We start from the raw sequence: 23,837 nt of genomic DNA, 5'->3' as shown, positions 1-23,837 counted from the left end.
AAAGAGTGCTAGAAAAATTGAAGTTACTGGGAATTAAGAGAAAATTTTCCACTCATTATAGTTATGCCTAGTATGAAAGAAGATGGCTGTTGGAAGCCAATCATCCCGGGCTCAGGACATTGCTGCAGGGATTCTACAGGGCAATGTCCTAGCCCAACCATCTTCAGCTGCTTCATCAATAATGATTTCAGTGTTCAGTTCTATTCACAACTCTTTCAGATACTGAAGCAGTCTGTTCCTGCATGCAGCAAGACCTGGGCAACACAGTCTTGGACTGATAAGTGGCAAGCTACACTTGCGTCATGTAAGTGCTAGGCAAAGAGCATCTCTAACAAGAGAGAATTTAACCATCCCCCCTTGCTGTTCAGGGTATTATCATCACTGAATCCCACATTAATATCATCCTGGGGCTTATCATTGACCAGAAACTGGGCCAGCCATATAAATATTGTGACTACATGAACAGGTTAGAGGCTGGGAATTCTGCAGCAAGTAACTCATCTCCTGACTCCCCAAAACCTGCCCACCATCTACAAAGCACAAGTCAGGAGTGTGATGGAATGCCCTCTACTTGCCTGGATGAGTGCAGCTCTAACAATATCTAAGATGAAGCGGGCTATTTACAAGATGCACTGCAGCAACTCGCCAAGGATTCTTTGACAGCATGTTCCAAACCTGTGACCACTACCACCTAGAAGGACAAGGGTACACAGGAACACCTCTACCTGCAAGTTTCCCAACACGTCATGCACCATCCTGACTCGGAACTATATCACTGTTCCTTCACTATTACTGAGTCAAAGCCCTGGAACTCCCTCCTTAACAGCAAAGTGGGTGTAATGGCTCTGATATTATACTCATTTATTTCTACTTTGCTATCGATTGATTCATCTTGTTCCAAATGCTGCGTACATTCAGATAGAGCCTTCAATTCTGTGTTCTTACCATTTTTCCCTACTCTGACCTTACTTTCTGATACACTCTTATGTTTGTACACTCTGATCCTCCTGTTACACTCTGGTTATCATTATCCACATCGCTAACCTGCACCATTGACCTGTTCTTTCTCTTTAAATTTCTAAATATCCCCTCATGTGAACCCCCTTCCCTCCCCTTATTTGGTTTAAAACCCTCTCTTCAGTCCTAGTTATATAATTCACCAGTACACTTGTCACAGTGTGGTTCAGATGAAGACCATCCCAATGGTACAGTTCCCTTTTTCCCCCTAGTACAGGTGCCAGTGTCTCATGAATTGAAATCTGTTTCTCCCACACTAATCTTTGAACCACGCAGTCAACTCTGAGTGTGTGGTATAAACTTATCACTGAGAAAAAGGATGGAATTTTAACTCTCAAAAACTGGTGGGCTTTGGCCAGGGTTGATGTAAAAGACATCTTAAACCCAAGCCTCACTGTGGTTAACAAAGAAAGTTAAGAACAGTATCAAATTGAAAGAAAAGATGTACATGCTAAAAAGGTTAATGATAGGCCAGGAGATTGGGAAAATGTTGGAAACCAAAGATTGACTAAAAAATGAGAAATTGGAATATGAAAAAACTAGAAAGAAATATAAAAACAGGCAGTAAAAGCTTCTACAAGCATATGAAAAGGAAAAGAGTAGCAATAGTGAGCGTTGCTGCCGTAGAGGGAGAGACTGGGGAAATATTAATGGGAAATAAGGAAATGGCAGAGACTTTGAACAAATATTTTGCATCTGTCTTCACAGCAGGAGACACTAAAAGCATCCCAAGAATAGTAGAAAATCAGGGGCAAGAGGGAGAGAGGAACTTATAACAATCAGGATCACTAGCGAAAAAGTACTGGGAAAACTAACGGGAAAAAAAGGTTGACAAATCCCCTGGACTGCAACCTGAGGTCTGAAAGGAAGGGAGCTGTAGGATGCATTGGTTGTAATCTTCCAAAATTCCCTAGATTCTAGAAAAGGTCCTAGGGATTGGAAAGAAACAAACGTAACACCACCATCCGAGAAAGGAGGGGGACAGAAAGCAAGAAATTATAGACCAGCTAATTTAACATTTTTCATTGCGGAAAAGCTAGAATCTATTATTAAGAACATGATAGCAGGATATTTGCTAGAGTTTTTTGAAGATGTAACAGAGAGGGTTGATGAGGGCAATGCTGTTGATATGGTGTACCTGGATTTCCAAAAGGCATTTTATACAGTGCCACACAACAGGCTTATGAACAAAGTTATATATAGCTCATGGATTAAAAGGCACAGGAGCAGCATGGAAACAAAATTGGCTGAGTGACAGGAAACAAGGTAGTGTTTAATGGATGTTTTTTTGGACTAGAGGAAGGTGTGTAGTCCAGTTCTTCAGGGGTCAGTGTTGGAAGCCTTGCTTTTCACAATAACACAATAAATAGGAGCAGGAGTGGACCATATGGCCCATCGAACCTGCTCAGCTATTCAATACGATCATGGCTGATTTTGGGCTTCAGCTCCATTTTCCTGCCTGCTTCCCATATCCATTAATTCCGTGAGACCCCCAAAATCTGTCTATCCCAACCTTAAATGAATTTAATAGAGCATCCACAATTCTGTGGTAGAGAATTCCAAAGATTCACAACTTTTTAATCAGAGTAATTTCTCCTCACCTCAGTCCTAAATGATCGTTTCCTTACCGAGACTGTGCCCCCATGTTTTAGACTCCCTGACCAGCAGAAACAATCTCTGAGTGTCTACCCTATCAATCCCCTTCAGAATTTTGTAGGTTTCAATGAGGTCGTTTCTCATTCTTCTAAACTCCAGCAGATAGAAGCCCAATTTCCTTGGCAAGTTATACAAGTATTTAGGTGTGTTAAGAATAAGATATATCTTTCAGCTTAAGTTTAATTTATGTTTTTCCTATTTGTGGGTTAAAAGGTGAAACCTGGGATCTAGTTTCAGTTTTGAATGGATACAGCAGGTCTAAAGCTCTGTTTGTATACCTGCATTTCTAATGAGATTTTTATAACTGCTGAAGAGAAGTTAAAGCAAAGAGTAGAAAAACTGTGCTGTTGCCTAGCAACAGGGGTCTAGAGAGGGACACCCACTTGTAAGCACAGACAGAAAAAAAACTAGAAAAAGCAGTTTGAGTTCAGTTGGAAGAAGGTGCCAGAACAGGCAGGACATGAAAAGGGACAGATAGCAATTCCCAAACTGAAATTGAAGCCAGGATTCCAGAGAGACTGGATACTGGGAGAAGGAACTGCAAAGTGAGAACAGATTTCCCAAAGAACTGAAAGATCCCAAGGTCAAGGAGTGAGACCGAAACAGGAGAAAATCCGAAGACCATCTTCTAGTCAAAGGAAGGACAGGAACCTGGAAAAGGTCCTTTTAAGTGAAGTTAAGAGTGAGGAACAGAGGAAGGCTCCAGGTTTCAAGCTTAGAGAGATAAAAGCTGAAGGAAGCAGATTCAAAGTGATTTGAAAAAACTTCTCAACCCCTACCTATGGCACCTCCCCATGCCCACGCAAAATATGCAACACCTGCCCCTTCACTTCCTCTCTCCTCACCGTCCAAGGGCCCAAACACTTCTTTCAATGCAGCATTTCACTTGCATTTCCCCCAACTTAGTCTACTGCATTTGTTGCTCCCAATGCAGTTTTCACTACATTGGAGAGACCAAACGCAGACTGGGCGAACGCTTTGCAGAACACCTTTGGTCTGTCCGCAAGAATGACCCAGACCTCCCTGTCGCTTGCCATTTTAACACTCCACCCTGCTCTCTTGCCCATGTGTCTGTCCTTGGCTTGCTGCATCGTTGCAGTGAAGCTCAACGCAAACTGGAGGAACAACACCTCATCTTCTGACTAGGCACTTTACAGCCTTCCGGACTGAATATTGAGTTCAACAACTTTAGATCTTGAACTCCCTCCTCCATCCCCACCCGCTTTCCGTTTCTTCCCTCTCCCTTTTGTTTTTTTCCAATAATTTATATAGATTTTTCTTTTCCCACCTATTTCCATTATTTTTAAATCTATACCTTTTATGCCCTTTTAGTCTTATTTCACCCCACCTCCACTAGAGCTATCTGTACCTTGCGTGTCCTGCTATCCATTCTTAATTAGCACATTCTTTTAGATAATATCACCACCTTCAACACCTCTTTGTTCTTTTGTCTATGAAATCTTTTGGTTATCTGCTCCTATCACTGCTTGCTTGTGCCTACAACCACCAACCACACCCCCCCCCCCCCCCCCCCCCCCCCCCCCCCCCACTTCTCTCCCCCCACCCCGGCCCACCTTAAACCAGCTTATATTTTACCCCTCTCCTATTTTTACTTAGTTCTGTTGAAGGGTCATGAGGACTCGAAACGTCAACTTTGTTCTTCTCCACCGATGCTGCCAGACCTGCTGAGTTTTTCCAGGTATTTCTATTTTTGTTTCAAAGTGATTTGGTTCATTAGAAGCTAGAAGGTTCAAAGAGAAGGTTGAAGGTCTATAACTCTTTGCTATGGGCATATGAAGCAGTGATGTATTGTTGACTGCTGAGTCAGCAGGAGAAAATGCATAGAAGAAAGCTTGAATGCATGTGGTGAACCAGGGGAGAGGAACATCAGAGGGAGAGTTCGAAACCCTGGAGGTGGACCCTTGCGGAAGGCGTCTGAGAGAAAGAGTTGGTTTGGGAGAAGATTCCAAAGTGGATCCTTGGAGACTAGAGATTGGAAACCCTCTTGGGAAAGACAGGGTTCAGTGAGACTTGTTGACTCACGGTGTGACAAGCATCTGGGGGGAGTCGAGGAGAGATCCATAGCATCTGTTTGGGGTGGCATCTGTAACTAGGTTTCAGAGTGTGGTGCATCTGACCACAGGTCATCTATTGGTTTACATGGACTGTGTACTTACTGTGCACATTAGAGTATAAGATAGCTTTTGTAACTTGTGTTATCCTTACAAATTTGTATATATCTATAAAGGTATAGTGGGTGAAAAAGTAATGTAATATAGTTAATCTTTCCTTGTTTAATAAATGTTTTCTTTTGTTAAAAGTTCATCAACTGACTCTGATGACTGTTCAGTAGCCACTCTCCACGTATCTAAACAAAAAATAAAAGTTAGGATCTATCAAGCCAGGTTCCAACCTGGGATCAGGCTTGTCCAGGGGTAACATCAGCTGGGATAACACGCTCATCATAGGACATCCCTCTCTTCTCAGGGATCAAATTAGTGAACCTTCGCTGTACTGCCTCCAATACAAGTATAATTGAATGTGTGGACCAAAACGGCACACAGTATTCCAGATGTGGTCTCAACAAAATCCTGTACAATTGTAGCAAGACTTCTTTATTCTTTTATTCCAATCACTTTGCAATGAAGGCCAAATGCTTTCTTAATAGGTTGCTGCACCTGCATGCTAAATTTCTGCGTTTCTTGTACGAGCGCACCTAAGTCTCTTTAAAGATCAACGCATACAAGTTTCACACCTTTAAAAAATATCCCACTTTGCTATTCTTACAACCAAAGCGAATAACTTCACACTTCCCAACAGCACACTCCATTTGCCATCTTGTTGCCCACTCATTTAACCTGTCTGTATCCCTTTGCAGCCTCTGTGTTCTCCCCACAGTTTACCTTTCCACCTAGCTTGGTATCATTAAGCAAACATTGATGCATTATTCTGTGTCTTCATCTAAGTTATTAATATTTATTGTAAATGGCTGAAGCCCCAGCATTCATCCTTGCGGAACTCCACAACTAACTACCTGCCAACTAAAAAAGCCCCATTTATAACCACTCTGTTTTCTATCTGTTAACCAATCCTCCATCCATGCTAAAATATTATCCTCAATTCTCTGAGCCCTTATCTTGCCTATTAACCTTTTGTGTGGCACCTTATTGAACGCCTTTTAGAAATCCAGTTATACTACATCTACTGGTTCCCTTTTATCTACCCTATGAGTTACATCCTCAAAAAACTTAATAAATTTGTCAAACAGGATTTCCCTTTAGTAAAACCATGTTGACTTTTCTCTTTTTTTTTTATTCATGGGATGTGGGCAATGCTGGCTAGGCCAGCATTTATTGCCCATCCCTAATTACCCTTGTTCATTGAAAAGCATAGAAATGATAGAAATGCCCTAAGTGCATTATTAAGACTTCCTTAATAATGTATTCCAACATTTTCCCGACATCTGATGTTTGGCTAACTGGCCTGTAGTTCACTTTTTCTCTATCCCTCCTTTCTTGAAAAACAGTGTAACATGTGCCAACTTCTAATCTAATTGGATCCTTGCCAAATCTAAGGAATTTACATTCATTTCATCAATCTTTTTAGCTCCTAGGTTACTGTTTATTTCTGAAATGGAACTAATATATATTAACTGATATATATTCCCTGATATATATTAATGACCTAAACCTTCGTGTACAGGGCACAATTTCAAAGTTTGTGGATGATATCACAGTTGGAAACATTTTGAACATTGAGGAGGATAGTGTAGAACTTGAGAAGGGCATATACAAGTTGGTGGAATGGGCGGGCAGGTGGCAGATGAAGCTCAATGCAGAGAAATGTGAAGTGCTTCATTTTGGTAGGAAGAACGTGGAAAGACAATATAAAATAAAGCGTAACTTTCTAAAGGGGGTGCAGGAGCAGAGGGATCTGGGTGTATCTGTGTATAAACCATTGAAGTTGGCAGGACAGGTTCAGCGAGAGTCGTTAATAACAGGGGCATAGAGTACAAGGGCGAGGAGGTCATGTTGAACTTGTATAAGATGCTAGTTTGGCCTCAGCTGGAGTATCGCGTCCAGTTCTTGGAGCCGCACTTTAGGAAGGATGTGACAGCATTAGAGACAATGCAGAAAAGATTCACAAGAATAGTTCCAGGGACGGGGAACTTCAGTTATAAAGACAGAATGGAGGAGTTGGGATTGTTTTCCTTGGAGAAAAGAAGGCTGAGGAGAGATTTGATATAGGTATCAAAATCATGAGGGGTCTGGTCAGAGTAGATACGGAGAACCTGTTCCAACTCAAGAAAGGATTGAGAACAAGAGGGCACAGATTTAAAACAACTGTCAAGAGAAATATGAGAAAAATCTTATTCATGCACTGAATGGTTCAATTCTGGAATGCACTGCCTGAGTGTGGTGGAGGCAGGTTCAATCAAAGCATTCAAAAGGGAATTCAACTGTTATCTGAAAAAGAAGAACATGCACAGTTACAGGGAGAAGGTGGGACAATGGCACCAAGTGAATTGCTCATTGGAGAGCAGGTACAGATGTGATAGGCCAAATGGCCTCCTTCTGGACTCTAACAATTCTGTGCTTATTTCTGAAAAAAGACATGTTGCCAAATCTTTTTGTCTTCACACATCAGGACAATTTGCAAGAATACCAAATGTGGTGGAGGCAGCAATTTATATTGCATGAGAAAAGAGTGCTGATTGGTTGGCAAGTGGACACCTAACCTCCTATCTCTTGCATATTTCCGATATGTAGCTGAAATGTTTGCTATATTTGAATCAGCAGCTGAATGTAAGAATTTCCTTACACACCTAAATGGGCTCCATACTGTGCTCAAATTCATCTTTGAAATGGAACAGTCAAATGAGCTCCATTCCTTTGACATGCTAGTTGACAAATCTGCCAAGGAGTTCTCTACTCCCGTCTATTGCAAGCCTACTTTCACTGCTCAATATATGGGTTGGGATTCCCACAATTCCACAAGCTATAAGATTGGCCTTATGGGCAACTTCATATATAGGGCCCAAGCCATTTGCTCGCCATGTAAGTTTGATGCTGAAGTAGGGTGCATCAAAACCATCATGCGAGATAATGGCTACTCTGATCAGATCATTGCTCACTCTATATCACTCAAACTCGTGATTGGGCCCAAGGCCACCACTTTCAGTCCCAAAAATTGCCCAGTGCACTTCTGATTACCCTGGAAGGGTAAGATATCTCAAGAATTTGAGCAACTGGTGAAACTACGAGGAAAACGTATGGGCCAGGATTTTCCCGTCAGCGATTTGGGAGTGGGGCCCACTCGCCAACAGGAAAATGATGCAGGATGACATCGGGAGGTATCCCTGACGTCATCCCGGTCCCTTTAAATTTTCAGGAAGGCGGGCGGACAGCGAAATCAGCTGTCTGCCCGCTGACCTGTCAATGGTCAATTAAGGCCATTGACAGGCTAATTAAGATTGTTAAAGACCGTGCCCGTCCAACCTTAAGACTGGTGGGCAGGCCAGGAGCCCCCAGCAGGCTCCTGATAATACATGAAACCTCATCCATTGGCAGGATGATATTTCATGTCCGTTTTTAAAAAGTTACATAAAGTTAATGTGTTTCTTATTAACATGTCCCATCTCATGTGACATTGTCACATGAGGGGAACATGTTAATAATTTTAATATTTTTCTATTTTTGGTGTTTTTTTTTACCTGTCAGTAATCTCCCTGAGACAGTGGTTGGTCTCAGGAAGCAGTGCGCTCTTTCGAGCGCATGCGCGAAAGAGTGCACTTTGACAGATGGGGAATCCCTCCCGCCCCGGCACAGGAAGCGCATAGCACTTCCCGTCGGGCAGGCCTCAATTGGCCTGCCCACTCAAAATGGCGGCAGGCCCCAATTTGGTGGCGGGAGTCGGCTGTCCGCCTGCCGCTGAGCCAGTGGGGCCCGCACACCCACCAAGGGCAAAATTCTGCCCGTGATGTTCACCACTTCACCATGTTCACCATTCTGCCGTCAAGCCAAAAAGATTTTCTGCCTATTACTCAAATGAGTAATGTAAGAACTTCAGTGCTGGTGTGATGCTAGGTATGTAGGCCGTGTGTCAGAAGGACTGGCAGATCATATCAAACAGCACATCCCTTCGGTTGTTCACAACAGGCAAGGTACTGACTGTACCCAGCCAACCCGTGTTTGCAAAATGCAAAACATACTGTCCAATATTAGATGTTATTCCGTGATTAGCAAATGTTGCACAAACAATCCTGAGTGTGCTAGAATTACATTGACAACCAATTTAAGATAATCAGTCAGACTCATAGTGTGGCTCACTTACGCAGCTAGAAGCTACAAATATTAATGCACAGGGCTTTGTCCTTTGCAGACAGAAAGAACAGATACCCATATTGCGCCCTTTTCAACTAAACAAAATAGGCGACATCCATTCTCTAGCTCATTCCCCAAGGCAAGGTCTCTACCAATCAGAGTCCACTTGCTAACCAATTGGCACTCTCTTCTCATGCAGTACAAATTGTTGTTCCCTTTATATTTGATATTCTTGTGAATTGTCCTGATGAATGCAGGATGAAAAGCTTCAACAACATCTTTTTTTCAGTAATACACAAATTCTGTATTACCAAATGACAATTCTGTGATTCCGAGATTTAGGAAATCATAATAAAATCAGGTACAGTCATCATGATTTTGTAAAAGGGAAATCATGTTTGACAAATTTATTAAAGTTCTTTAAGGATGTAGCAAGGAGGGTGGATAGAAGGGAAGGTGTAGATGTAGTATTTTTGGATTTTCAGAAGGCATTCGACAAGATACCACATAAAAGGTTACTGTATGAGCTCATGGTGTTGGGGGTAACATATTAGAATGGATTGGGGATTGACTAACAGGAAAGAGAGTCAGGGTAAATGGGTCATTTTCAGGTTGACAAACTGTAGTTAGTGATGTGCTGTAGGGATCAGTTCTGGGGCCTCAACTATTTATCATCTATATTAATGAATTAGATGAAGGGACAAACTGTATTGTAGCCAAATTTACTGATGATATAGAGATAGGTAGGAAAGCAGTTGTGAGGCGGATACAAAGAATCTGCAATGGGATTATGGATAGGTTAAGTGAGTGGACAAAAATTTGGCGAAGGGTTATAATGTAGGAAAATGTGCGGTTGTCCACTTTGGCAGGAGGACTAGAGCAGCAAAATATCATTTAAATGGAGAAGGACTGCAGAATGCTGTGGTACAGAGGAATTTAGGTGTCATTGTACTTGAATCACAAAAAGTTAGCATTTGGTACAGCAAGGAATTAGAAAGACAGGTGGAATGTTGGCCTTTATTATAAACCGGATGGAGTATAAATGTAGAGAGGTCTTGCTACAACTGTACAGGACATTGGTGAGACCACACCTGGAATAGTGTGCACAGGTTTGGTCTCCTTACTTAAGGATATACTTACGTTGGAAGCACTTAAGAGAAGGTACACTAGGTTGACTCCTGGGATGAAAGGGTTGTCTTATGAGGCCAGGTTGAGCCTATGTTCTTGCATTTAGAAAATGAAAAGTGATCTTATTGAAATATAAAAAATTCTGAGTTGGCTTGACAGGGTAGATGCTGGGAGGATATTTCCTTTTGTGGGGGAATCGAGAACTAGGGGGCAGAGTTTATAAATAAAGGGTCTCCTATCTAAGATGGAGATGAGAAATTTCTTCTCTCAGAGGGTCGTTAGTCTTTGAAATTCTCTACCCAAAAAGTAGTGGAGGCTGGGCCATTTAATATGTTCAAAACTGAGTTAGACAGATTTTTGATTGATAAGGAAGCAATATGGGGTACAGGCAAAAAAGTGGAGTTAAGGCACAATCAGATCTGCCATGATTTTATTGAATGGTAGAGCAGGCTCGATGGACTGAATGGTCTACTCCTGCTCCTGTTTCTTATGGCCTTATTCCTCCCTCTACTATTTCAACAGATATCAATTCATTTAAAATAAACAGGTATGAAAACATCAACAACAGTAAGTTCTACCCTACATTATAAAGCAACAGAAGACACCACCTTAGGAGTTGGAACTGTGTAAACATTGCTTATGTAAACTTATTTGCTTCTTCCCTGTATCAGAGGGTAACTTCAGAAACAAGGGGAAAAAAAAATTACGGACCTGATCTTCATGGGTCCAAGCTCCAATTCTGGCGTGTACCTCCTTATGAGCCCCACCTCTGTTAGGTGCCCTTGGAGGTACGTCTGGTAGAATCAAGCAAAACTATGTTAGGTCCAGAACTTAAGAAGAGTCATATTCGACTCAAAATTTAAACTGCATTTCTCTCTCTGCAGGTGCTGCTAAACCTGCTGAGTGTTTCCAGCACTTTCTGTTGCTGTTATAACTAAGTCAGGTCCTGCCTGTGGGAGTTCCCACTGCCTTAGCATCTGGTTTTGTAGGGGTAGGCAGTAGCTCCATACCCATAAGATTATCTGGAAACCACAACATGAGGCAAGGTATATTTGGGTCCCAGGAAGTTCTTGGTCATCCCAGTGCACTTTGACAGAAACGCCAAGGAAATTCAGCCCCACATTGCTAATCCCTTGTTGCCAGATTGCCACAAACCACATAATTTAATCCATACCTGAATTAATCCAATGATAATTGCACAAACACAAAATGATAGAATTCCAAGTGTGTCATCTGGAAATGAGGCCATCAGGGAAAACTAAGATGTAAAAAGCATTTTAACAAGTTTCAGTGGTTTGTAGGTATATTAGCCTTCGCATTTTAGAATATATTTAAAAGTCAAGTAATGTTATTAAGAAAATCTGTAATTCAACACGCATACAATTATAAAATGACCACAGCACAGAAGGATTTCATTTGGCCCATTGTGTCCATGCCAGTTCTTTGCAAGAGCAACTTAGATAGTCCCACTGCCCTACCTGTTTTATGTAGCCCTGCAAACGTTTTTCCCTTAAATAACTATCCAATTCCCTTTTGATAGCGTTGATTGAATCTACCTCCACCACACTCTCAGGCAGTGCATTCCAGATCTTAACCGCTTACTGTGTAAAAAAGTATTATCTGAGGTCAGCGTTACTCCGTTTGCCAATCACCTTAAATCGGTGTCCTTTGGTACTCAATTCTTAAATTTCTCTTTATCTACTTTGTCCAGACTCCTCATGATTCTGATCACATCCATCAAGGTTTCTCTCAATCTTCTTTTCTTTAAGGAGAACCACAACTTCTCCAAACTATCCACGTTTCTCATCCCTGGAACCTTTCTCGTGAATCTTTTCTGCACCATCTCTAATGCCTTCACGTCCTTCCTAAAGTGCAGTGTCCAGAATTGGACAAAATACTTGTTTAGACAAAACCAGTGTTATTTACTTCCCCGCTTTTGGACTCTATGCCCCTATTTATAAAGCCCAGGATCCCATGTGCTTTATTAACTGCTTTTTCAACTTACCCTGCCGTCTTCAATGATTTGCACATATATCCACAGCTCTCTCTGCTCCTGCACCCCCTTTAGAATTGTAACCTTTACTGTATATTGCCTCCCCACATTCTTCCTACAAAATGAATCATTTAACACTTCTCTACACTAAATTTCATCTGTTACTTGCCTGTCATTCCACCAGCATGTCTATGTGCTCTTTAAGTCTATCACTATCTTCTTGGAAGTTTATTATACTCACAGGTTTTGTGTCATCTGCAAATTTTGAAATTGTGTTCCATATACCCAATCCTAGGATATTAATATATAAAGGGAGGCACGGCTTCAAGTATTAATAACCCCTGGGGAACTTCACTATATACATTCCTTCAGTCCAAAAAACATCCATTCACCACTACTCTGTTTCCTGTCACTCAGCTAACTTTGTATCTGTCCCACTGTCCCTTTTATTCCAGGGGCTCAAACTTTGCTGACAAGCCCGTCATGTGGCACCTTATAAAATGCCTTTTGTAAGTCCATGTACATATTAACCGGATTACCCTCATCAACTCTCTGTTACCACATCAAAAAACTCAAACAAATTTGCTAAACATGATTTGCCTTTAATACATCCAACCTGGCTTTCCTTAATTAATCCACATTTGGCCAACTGACTGTTAATTTTGCCCTCAATTATCGTTTCTGGAAGTGTTCCCATTACTGAAGTTAAACAGACAGTTCTGCAGTTGCTGGACTTATCCTTACACCCTTTCTAAACAAGGCTGTAACTTTTGCAATTCTCCAGTCCTTTGGCACCACCCCTGTATCTAAGGAGGACTGGAAGATTATGGCCAGTTTCCACCCTTACTTCCCTCGCTGTCCTTAGATGCATCGACTCAGGCCCTGGTGACTTATCAACTTCAAGTATGGCCAGCCTATTTAATACCTCCTCTTTATCAATTTGTAGCCCATCCAGTGTCTCAACTATCTGCTCTTTCACTATGACTTGGCATCATTGTCTTCCTCAGTAAAAAAAAAATGCAAAGTACTCATTTAGTATCTCAATCATGCCCTCTGCATCTATTCAGCCCCACTCCTCCTTTTACTAATTATATGCCTATAGAAAACTTTTGGATTCCCTTTTATGTTAGCTAACAGTTTCTACACATACTCTCTCTTTGCTTCTCATTTCTTTTTACAATTTCCTTCTTAACCTTCTACATTCAGCCTGGTTCTCAATTGTATTGTCAACCTGACAGCTGTCATAAGCACACTTTTTCTCTTTATCTTAGTTTCTACCTCCATTGTCATCCTGGGAGCTTTTGTTTCTCTATTTTTCCTCCATGTGGAAATGTACCTGGACTGTACCCAAACAATCTCCTCTTTGATCTGCTAGTTTTGCCTGTCAATTGTTGATTCCAATTTACCCACGCCAACTCCATTCTCACGCCACTGAAGCTACTCTTGTCCAATTAATTATTTTAACTCTGGATTGCTTCTTGTCCTTTTCTGTAGCCAACCTAACCCTTATGATACTATGATCACTGACCCCCTAAATATTCTCCTATTGGCTCTTGATCCACTTTGCCCACCTCATCCCTAGAACCAGATCCAGTAATGCCACCTTCCTTGTTGGACTGGAAACATATTGATGCAAAAAATTCTCCTGTACCCACTCAAAACTCTTCCTCCTCTCTGTCCTTTATCTTAATATATACCGGAATAGTAATAATGTAAAGTTCCAAATATAACTACTCTATTATTCTTGCACATTCCTGATATTTTCCTTGAAAATTTGTTCTTCCGTATCTTTCACACTGATTGGTGGCCCACAGAAACACCCAGGAGTGTAATGGTACCTTTATGTTTTTTTAAGTTCTAATCAAATAGATTTAGTCCTTCAGCTCTCTAGGACATCCTCTCTTTAGAGTTCTATAATAGTCTCCTTAATCAATGCTGCTACCTCATCTTCTATCTTTTCTTCCCTATATTTCTTGAACACCTTGTATCCAAGAATATTTAGTATCCAGGCCTGCCCCTTTTTAACCCAGTCTCCATTATTGCCACAACATCATATTTCCACAGGCTATGTGCACCTGGTGCTCACCAACCTTACTTACCACACTTCACATATTCATATCTATGCACAGTAAACCTATTTAGACCTTATTACATTTCCTTTACTCTGACCCCTACCTAATACCTTACTACTTTCTACTCCAATGCTATCTGTCTCTCCTAATTCTCTGTGCACCTTGTTTTTCCTCTCCAATATTGCTTCCTGGTTCTCTGCCAAATTAGTTTAAAACTTTCCCAAAATCACTAGCAAATCGGCTGGCAAGGACATTGGTCCTGGCTCTGTTCATGTGCAACGCATCTGGCCTGTACAAGTCCCATCTTCATCAACTGGTCCCAATGTCCCAGGAATCTAAAGCCCTCCCTCCTGAACCAGCTCTCGAGCCATACATTCATCCACGTGTACATGGCACCAGGAGAATCTGAAGATTATTACCTTCGAGGTCCTGCTTGCTAGTTTCTTTCCCAGTTCCCTAAACTTTACCTGCAGGACCTCATCTCTATCCACCTATGTCATTGGTACCACCTTCCCCCCTTGAGTGCTTTGCACTGATGTGAATTAAGTTGTCTATAATTCTAACCACCAACAAATAAAAGTAAATATGATATACCTTACAAGGGTATGTATTTAATGAACTTATAAAAAGTTTAACCATGAAAAATCATCCTTCTGAAAGTTAATGATATCAAAGAAATGCACATTCTCAGAAGGAATATATTCAAAAACCACAATTACTGCTTTAAAACATAGTGGCATGTGTTATTCATATATACTGTTGCAACTTCTATAGCGTATTGACTTATTGTATACATTTACTTACTGTATAAGGCAGGAAGGTTATGAGCATCATACATGCCTAAAAAAAGAAATATTATACCACTTTACATACCAATATAGACTGAGGCTGCAATGTGCAACATCTATACCAAATGAGATTGCTGTTATATATTATTTTTGCTTCAATACAAATTGGTCTAAAATTTGTACTGATGAAAAAATGGCAAGGTAATTGGAGAGTCAGCTCTCAATCTGAATCTTGAGTAAGTGAAAACATGAGGTGCTAAACCCCCTCTACTGGACAGTCTTGCATCACTTATGCTTCACATCAGGTGTAATACAATTTTAGCTCAGTGCAATGTCCTGTTTTAAAATTGGCTTCCTAAACATAGTATTAAATCGGAAAAGTGTACCTGCTCAGACTCTCCTAACTTTAGAAGTTAACCGCAAAGGAAGCCTGAGCTTACTTGGCACTAAACGAATGTAAGATGTAACTGGTAGTGTATTTCACATCATGAGGTATAGATAACCATTAAGGTCAGGATTATTTAAAAAAGAAAATAAAGAAAAAAGTAGAACTTTGTAAGTTTGAAAATGCCTGGATTGTATATCTTATACAAAATGTATCCAGGGTGTAGGTATTAAACATCCATGTGCATGTCCTGAGAGAGTGAAGATGATATTCTGTGCTGTCCGTTCACATTGATCAGAAAACAACACTAGTATTTTAAGAGTCGTTGGCTGTCTATTGGTTCGAGGTTGACATCTACTCTGGGTCCAGAGTTTTTGCCATGGGCTTTCCTGTGACTGAGAAGGCCAATTCTCTACCCACACATCTTTGGGCACATTGAGCAAGACGTCCCACAATGCAGTGAGCTCCAGTGTGCATGATTTGCATCCCTTTCTATGCTTCTCTGCCGCTGCTGTGCCTCATCATAAAGGCATTGGGACTCAAAGTGTGATGCTGCTTACACGTTGTCTCCCTTCTGAATGAATGGTAGCAAGCTCCTCCCAATCATTAGGGTCAATGCTTCAAGGGTAGCTTTGGAGTGGCTTTGAAACATTTTATTTTTTCTCCTCCGGACTGCTGGCCATTTGAGTTGAGAAAACAGGACTTGGTGGGGGAGATGGTTTTCAGCCACCTGGACACAGTGGCCAGTGTATCAAAGGTGATTTTGCAGTTTTGCCTGAATGGTTTCACAAAGGACACTAGCATTTGATTAACTGTCCTCCTATTGAATCTGGGAAATGTGGCAGAGGCACTGCTGATAGAATTTCTCTCGCGATCTTATGTGTCATGATACACAGTCCAGGTCATGCTGCGTTATGGGAATGTGTTGACGACAACTGCTCTGTACACTGGGACTTCTGTTGACTTGTAGAGGTCTTTGTTATCAAACACTCACTGCTGTAGTTTGTAGAAGGTTGAACTTGCACAGCTGATCTGGTGTTGGTTTTCCTTGTAAATGATGGCTGCAGGGGTATGGGAGGTACTCAACATATTCCAGTCACTTCTTCAGGGAGGTGGAATATTTGGCTGACTAGGTGTGGATTGATATATGTGTTTTACTTTGGCAACGATCCAGGACAGGTCAATTTTCTTGTATGCAGAATTGAAAAGGTTGAGATTGGCGAATTTGGTGCAGAATGGGCAACAATACTGCAGTTATCCGCAAACTGTTGTTCATGTATATCTGTGGTGGTCAGTTTAGTTTTGGAAGGTGGCGACCAAGGTTAAAGAGTTTTCTGTCTCATTTAAAAATGACACCAGAGGGCAGCTGATCTTTGCTGAGGTGAACAGCCATTGTAAGGTGGTTTGTAAATAGTATGCGGCCTATCACACAGCCTTGCTTGACCCCAGTCTGGATTTTGAAAGCGTTTGTTTCAGATCTCCCACTCAAGGCAGTTGGAGTATTGTAAAAGTATAAGTTAAGAACCTGTATGCACATGGTGCCTTTGAGGATCTCAGAACACCCCAAAGCTCTTTACAGCCAATCGATTGCTTTTGAGGTGTAAAGTATACTATTGCAATGTTGGAAATGTATTAGCCAATTTGAGCTTGGCCAGGCCCCACAAACGGCAATGCGATAATTACCAGGTAATCTGTTTATTAGTCAGATTTGGTGTGGAATAAATATTAAACAGGGGAGAACTCTCCTGTTCTTCTTCCAAGCAGTGTCATGGAATCTTTTACGTCCACCTGAGGGAGCAGGCAGGTTCTCAAGCTCAATGTCTCACCTGAAAGACGGCTCCTCTGACAGTGCAGCACTCCCTTAATTTTGCACTACAGTGACAGCCTATATTATGCGTGCAAGATTTTGGAGTGGGACTTGAGCTTTCTTACTCACAGAGACCACTATGCAACCTTTGACCTACAAGTAAAACCATGATAGCCTACTATACCATTTTTGTATGCAGGTTTTGGAGAAATATTTGCCAATTTTGATGAATTCCACTGGTCTTACTGTTCCTCAAAGCTGTCCTTGTACTTCTATAGTACCAGTGTTGTTTTCTGATCGATGTGGACAGACAGCACAGAATATCATTTACACACTCTCAGGACGGATGATGACCCAGGAGTTCTACATGTGCATGCTTAATACATAGATCCTGAACACATTTGTATAAATAGTCTCTAGGTAATATAGAGCTTGGTTATTGCTGAAAAGAGGTATGCTGTTGAAGATTTTTGTCTTGCACTCATCAGGACAGATGCAAGAATGCCAAATTTCAAAGGGAGCAACAATTTATACGGTATTGGAAAAGGTGCTGTTGGTTGACAAGTAAACTCTGATTGGTTGAGGTGCTGCCATGATAAGTGCTCCAGGGAACTATTGTCTTCCACTCTTATTTAGTTTTAAAAAGGCACAATGCCTGGACATGTTTGTTTGGCCTGCAGAGGACAGGTCCCTGCATATCAATATACATAGCTTCTGGCAGGCGTAAGTGAGCCACTTTGCAAGCCTAGCTGAAAATCTTAAATTAGTTATTATTGTAATTCTTAGCATACTTGGGATTGTTCAGCAAGTGTTGTCCAATCACACAATCATATCTAATGATAGACGTTCTGAGCTCTGAAAGCACAGGTTGGCTGAGTACAGTCAGTACTCTGCCTATTGTGAACAGCTAAAGGGATGTGCTGTTTAAAATGATCTGCCAGTCATTTGGATGTATAACTTCTGTACTTGACAGAGCACACACAGGCACTGAAATTCATACACATTACTCATTTGTGTGGTAGACAGAATGTCATTTTGGCTTGACGGCAGCATCCTGTTAGTGGAAAATACCACTCTTATGACAGTAGGCGTGCAGTAGACAGCAATAGAGAACCCATTAGAGGATTTCTCAACTAGCACATTGAGGAAAGGAAGCTTGTTACACTGTTCCATTTCAAAAATGAAATTGAGCGCTAAATGGAGAGTGCTAAGGTGTGTAAGGAATTCTTACATGCAGCTGCATGTGGCTCACTTACCCTTGCTATAAAATACATACATTCATACGCAGGGACCTGTTCTCTTCAGGAAAAAGGAACATGTCTAGGCATTGTGCCTTTTTTGAATTAAACCAATCGTTTAATCCCTGGAGCATTTGCCAACTCCTCGGCCAATCATAGTCGACTTGCCAACCAATCTTGGGGGAGATGATGTCATAGTGGTAATGTCACTGGACTAGAAATCCAGAGGCCCAAACTTATTCTCTGAGACATGGGTTAAAATATCACTACGGCAGCTGGTGGAATTTAAATTCAATTAATAAAACCTGGAATTAAAAGCTAGTCTCAGTAATAGTGACCATGAGGCTGTTGTCCATTGTCATAAAAACCTATATGATTCACACATGTCCTTTGGGGAAGGAAATCTGCTGTCCTTACCTGGTCTGGCCTACATGTAACTCTGGGTCAAAATCTCAGAACTCCTTCTCTAACAGCACTGTAGGTGTGCCTATATCACTTGGACAGCAGTGGTTCAAGAAGGCAGTTTACCACCACCTTCTAATGGGAAATTAGGGAAGGACATGAAATGCTGGCCTAGCCAGTGACACCCACATTCCATGAACGAATAAAAAGAGCCACAGTAACGTGGTTGACTCTTTACTGCCCTCTTAAAAAAAATAGCTTAGCAAGCAATTCAGTTCAAGGGAAATTAGGCATGGGCAACAAATGCTGGCCTTGCCAGCAACACCCACAACCCATGAAATAATAAATAAAAAATAGCACTCTTTTCTCATGCAGTATAAATTGTTGCTCCCTTTGAAATTTGGCATTCTTGCATCTGTCCTGATGAGTACAAGACAAAAAGTTTCGACAGCTGGTATCTTTCTTCAGCAATAAATTTGCATAAACCATGCAACGTAAGAGTGGCATTTTCAACCATTTTTTAAAAAAAAGTTCTGCTTTTGTCTTTGTATTTTATCTCAAGTTTTTTTCCCCTCCACCTCACTGGAGATTGGTTCCACAGTGACCAGTTTACTTCCATTAGCTGATCTAAATGGTTTAAAGTAAGTAGCAGTGGATAAATTAACATAACAAACACTGCAGTTGAGCACAATCCCAAATCAACAAACATAATAATCTGACTGATTTGCCTCTCTCTAAGCCTAGGACTCTGGTTCTAACTGTAGTACCTCTACCAATATTACTTTAGTTGAGATCAGCTAATTCAGCACAGATAGAGGATTGACTTGGAACCTTCCTGGACTCTGGCATGGCTACTTTCTGTCATTAGAGATCAGGAAGAAACTGGTAACAATACACTATGTCTTTCAAAGACTGCAATACAAAAGATACAAAAGTACAATCATAACACCAGGAACTTATGAAGCAGGACCTAAGCAATGACAGAGAGTTACAGCTATTGTTTCACACTTGTGAACAAAATTTGTGCTTACGTTAGTTAGTGCGATATTCTGAGCACGTTGTACACTCACCAAGTTGAGAAGGGCAAGAACATCATCTATTCTTTCAATCACTTGGAACAATCTAAAATACAAATAAAAACTGGAAATAGGAAATTTTTCCAAGTAGGAATACATTATACAATCATATTTACACAAAAAGCTTGTTGATGTGCCTGAAATTAGTGCGACATCTCTTCACATATTTTACAGAAATAACAGGCCTTGCATTCATCAATGCTAAGCACAGTATTTGTTTCTTTAGTAAGTTAACAATTAAACCATACTGCAATTGTTAAAAACAATATTTACCTGATGTGTGAAGCCCAAGCTACAGTCACTATTAAAAATGTCATAATGTACACAGCTATCTTGGTTGTAAGTAGCTGCTGCAGACTTTCTTCCAGTTCCTAGTTTAGAAAATAAATTTGTTATCTAGTGGTGGATATCATCAAAAGTACTCAACTCTGTGGTATACCCATACAGCGGCTACTAAATGTACTTCCACAAATTGTAAACATTCATATTAGGACTATAATTCAGTTGACATTAGCTTCATATTCAACATAAACCACAATAGTTATTTAATTATTTAAAACAAATGTATAAATTGTCTTTTTTTCCTGTCTGTACAGGAATTGTATCTCTGGCTGTCAGAAATCTGCAGCAAATACTGACTGCTTGCCAGTCATCATGAGATAATGGCCTTGGAATAGAAAAAAAGAGAAGTATTTTACTGTCAATTAATTAGCTTTGACATATAGTCACTGTTGCTTTGTTGCTAAATAACTAATTTGTACAAAAGGGCCCACAAAAAGCAATGTGATGAATAAGCAGTTAATCCATTTTTGATGGTAGTGGTTGAGCAGAACATGGGGAAAAGTCAATGTTTTTTTTTAAAAATAGCAGCCTGGTAGCTTTTATGGGAACCTAAGAGGGCAGACAGTGCTTCTGTTTAAAGTCTCATCCAAGAGACACCATCTCACACAGTTCAGTGCTCCCTCAGTGCTACATGGAAGTGTTAATCAAGATTACATGCCTGAATCCTGGAGTGGGGCTTGAACTCATTGCCCCCTAACTCAGATGCCAAGAACTACTACCAAACCCAGGCTAACTCATTTTATGGTTTTCTTTCTTCCCACACTGCTTTGTTAGAAAAAGGGAAAAACTCCAGTATCCCATCACTGGCATTCTGTTCCATTATTATGCCAACCAAAACACATTAGAAAAATAAAAATTTCTTCTATTCATGCATAATAGCATAAAATTACATGAAATCACAACGTTATTTTGAAAAAAATAAATTTAAGTTTTAAGAGGTACAATACCTGATCAGCTCTAATTTTTGTGTGACACACAGGCAAAATCTAGAAGCAAGAACAATACGGCAGATTTAAAAGTGTATAATTGCTTTGGTCCAAGGTTTTAAAACCTTGTATTAAAAACTACAGTTATGTTATAATTAAGTACGCAGCAGTTACTACTACTATCACCAACAAATAATTTAATTCACTACAAATGGAGTAGCTTTTCTGGTATTCTACAGAGCTATTAGTTATTGTGTGGACTAACTGCAATACATGTGCTTCCCCACTGCTGCCTGACCCTATTTCCTAGTCACGCCATGCTGAAAAGGCAGTTGTAGTATGTTTATAAAGTATTGAGCTAGATCTTGTTGGAATGAGCCAGCTTGTGGAGTGTGCCATCAGTTCAGACATTTTTTGGCACCACCCAGCTCAAAAGCCTTTGTGTTATAATTTGCTGGAAGCGTGATTGGATAATAGCACGGCAAGATATCTGGAACAATGAGATTTAAAGACCGAGAGAAACAGAGGAACGATGAAGAAGTAGAGAGAGTTAGCCTGATCAGCCACAGAAAGAGAAATAAGGAGGTAAAGGAAGACTGGAATAAGAGAGAGAGGAGACAGAAAGGGACAAAAAGAATGCAAACATTTTTAATTTGCCAGTTTTTAAAACTCTAACATTAATTGATTACATGCAGGAATGAGGTTGAACCATTTAGACTGTTCCCTCTCTATTCCAGAGAGGTTGATTGCATCATTATCGTACCATCAAAAGGGTATTTATGATCTTAATTACTAGGTGAGACTTTCTCTGGCACTTTCAATGGGCAATTAATGTGAAAATCCAGCGAGTTCCTTAAAGTAACAGGAGGCTATCCATTCTCCCTCATTTTGGACCTTGGGATTAGATGGAGCCGGAGAGTGAACAGCATGCTGTTAATATACCATGTATAAGGGCATATGTTGTACTACAGTTTAACTCTTTCCAGACTGAACTGACTGGAAATTCAAAGTAGAACATTAAACAGATCATAGCCTAGACTTTCCAATCAGTGTTCTTTATAACGTTGATTGACAAATTGGTGTAATGTTCTTCAAATGCTGCATTCAATACACCTACACCATATTTTTAAATTCTTGCTGGTATCTATGAAGCCAGGGGCTAAGTCAAATGGAAAATTGTCTGGCCCACCACCTCATGAGGTCTGGGAGATTTTAACTTCTGGGTCTCATCTGCATAGGTCCTAACATCATCCCTACTTGAACTAATGGGAAACGCCAACTGGCCAGTGGACAGCAGCAAGATTTCAAGCAGCAAGATGTCATTGAGGGCACAAAGGAAGGATCGTGGCATTCAGCTAAATGGTTGGGGTACTTGGGAGGGAATAATTATTGAAAGATCTAGAAGGAATCTCATGGCAAAGGAGGCTCGAGGTTCTTTCATGGGTTCAGGAAGAGTATCCTGTTCTTTCTGGGCCACAAGGAAACCAAAAAAAACCTCAAATTAACAGACCATACAAACATACAAACCAGGAGCAACAGTAGGCCACTTGGCCCTTCAAGCCTGCTCTGCCATAGAGATCTACAGAAAAAGGCCCTTCAGCCCATCGAGTCAAACAAGTACCTAACTATTCTAATCCCATTTTCCAGCACTAGGCCCATAGACTTGTATGCTATGGCATCGCAAGTGCACATCCAAGTACTTCTTAAATGTTATGAGGGTTTCTGCCTCCACCACCCTTTCAGGCACAGAGTTCCAGATTCCCACCACCCTCAGGATGAAAAAATTCCTCCTCAAATCCCCTCGAAACCTCCTACCACTTACATTAAGTCTATGCCCTTTGATTGTTGATCCCTCCAACAAGGGGAAAAGTTCCTTCCTGTCTACCCTATCTATGCCCCTCATAATTTTATACAACTCAATCATGTCTCCCCTCAATCTCCTCTGCTCCAGGGAAAATAATCCTTGTCTATCCGATCTCTCCTCGTAACTAAAACTCCCCAGCCCAGGCAACATCCTGGTAAATTTTCTCTGCGCTCTTTCCAGTGCAATCACATCCTTCCTATAATGCGAATTCCAGAACTGCATGCAATACTCTAGCTGTGGCCTAACCAGCATTTCATACAGTTCCAGCATAACCTCCCAGCTCTTATATTCTATGCCTCGGCCAATAAAGGCAAGTATCCCATATGCCTTCTTAACCACCTTATCTACCTGTCCCGCTACCTTAAGGGAGCGGTGGACATGCACACCAAGGTCCCTCTGATCCTCGGTACTTCCCAGGGTCCCACCATTCATCGTCTATTCCCGTGCCTTGTTTGTCCTACCCAAGTGCATCACCTCACATTTATCCGGATTAAGTTCCATTTGCCACTGATCAGCCCATCTGACCAACAGGTCTATATCTTCCTGTAATCTAAGGCTATCCACCTTACTATTTACCACACCACCAATTTCCGTGTCATTTGCGAATATTGATCAACCCTCCTACATTCAAGTTTAAATCATTTATATATACCACAAACAGCAAGGGATCCAACACCGATCCCTGTGGAACCCCACTGGACACAGGCATCCAGTCATAAAAACACTCCCTGACTATCACCCTCTGCTTCCTGCCTCTCAGCCAATTCTGGATCCAATTTGCCAAATTGCCTTGGATCCCATGGGCTTTTACCTTCGTTAT

At 40.9% G+C, this 23,837-nt stretch overlaps 1 protein-coding gene across 1 annotated transcript in view; it reads right to left on the bottom strand.

Annotated features, from left to right (window-relative positions):
* The window catches only part of tmem175 (transmembrane protein 175), a 51,892-nt gene that overhangs the window by 16,374 nt on the left and 11,681 nt on the right, over positions 1-23,837 (bottom strand). Inside the window, exons 2-6 of the mRNA XM_041195395.1 lie at positions 21,175-21,213; positions 20,159-20,256; positions 19,880-19,931; positions 14,994-15,029; positions 11,299-11,382 (exon numbers count right to left, since the gene is read on the bottom strand). Coding sequence (XP_041051329.1) covers positions 11,299-11,382; positions 14,994-15,029; positions 19,880-19,931; positions 20,159-20,256; positions 21,175-21,213 — 309 coding nt within the window. The remainder of the gene's footprint in view (positions 1-11,298; positions 11,383-14,993; positions 15,030-19,879; positions 19,932-20,158; positions 20,257-21,174; positions 21,214-23,837) is intronic.

Source organism: Carcharodon carcharias, chromosome 1 (assembly GCF_017639515.1).
Source record: "Carcharodon carcharias isolate sCarCar2 chromosome 1, sCarCar2.pri, whole genome shotgun sequence".
NCBI lineage: Eukaryota > Metazoa > Chordata > Chondrichthyes > Lamniformes > Lamnidae > Carcharodon > Carcharodon carcharias.
The sequence above is the reverse complement of the archived record's forward strand: the minus strand, read 5'-3'. Positions and strand labels throughout refer to the sequence as shown.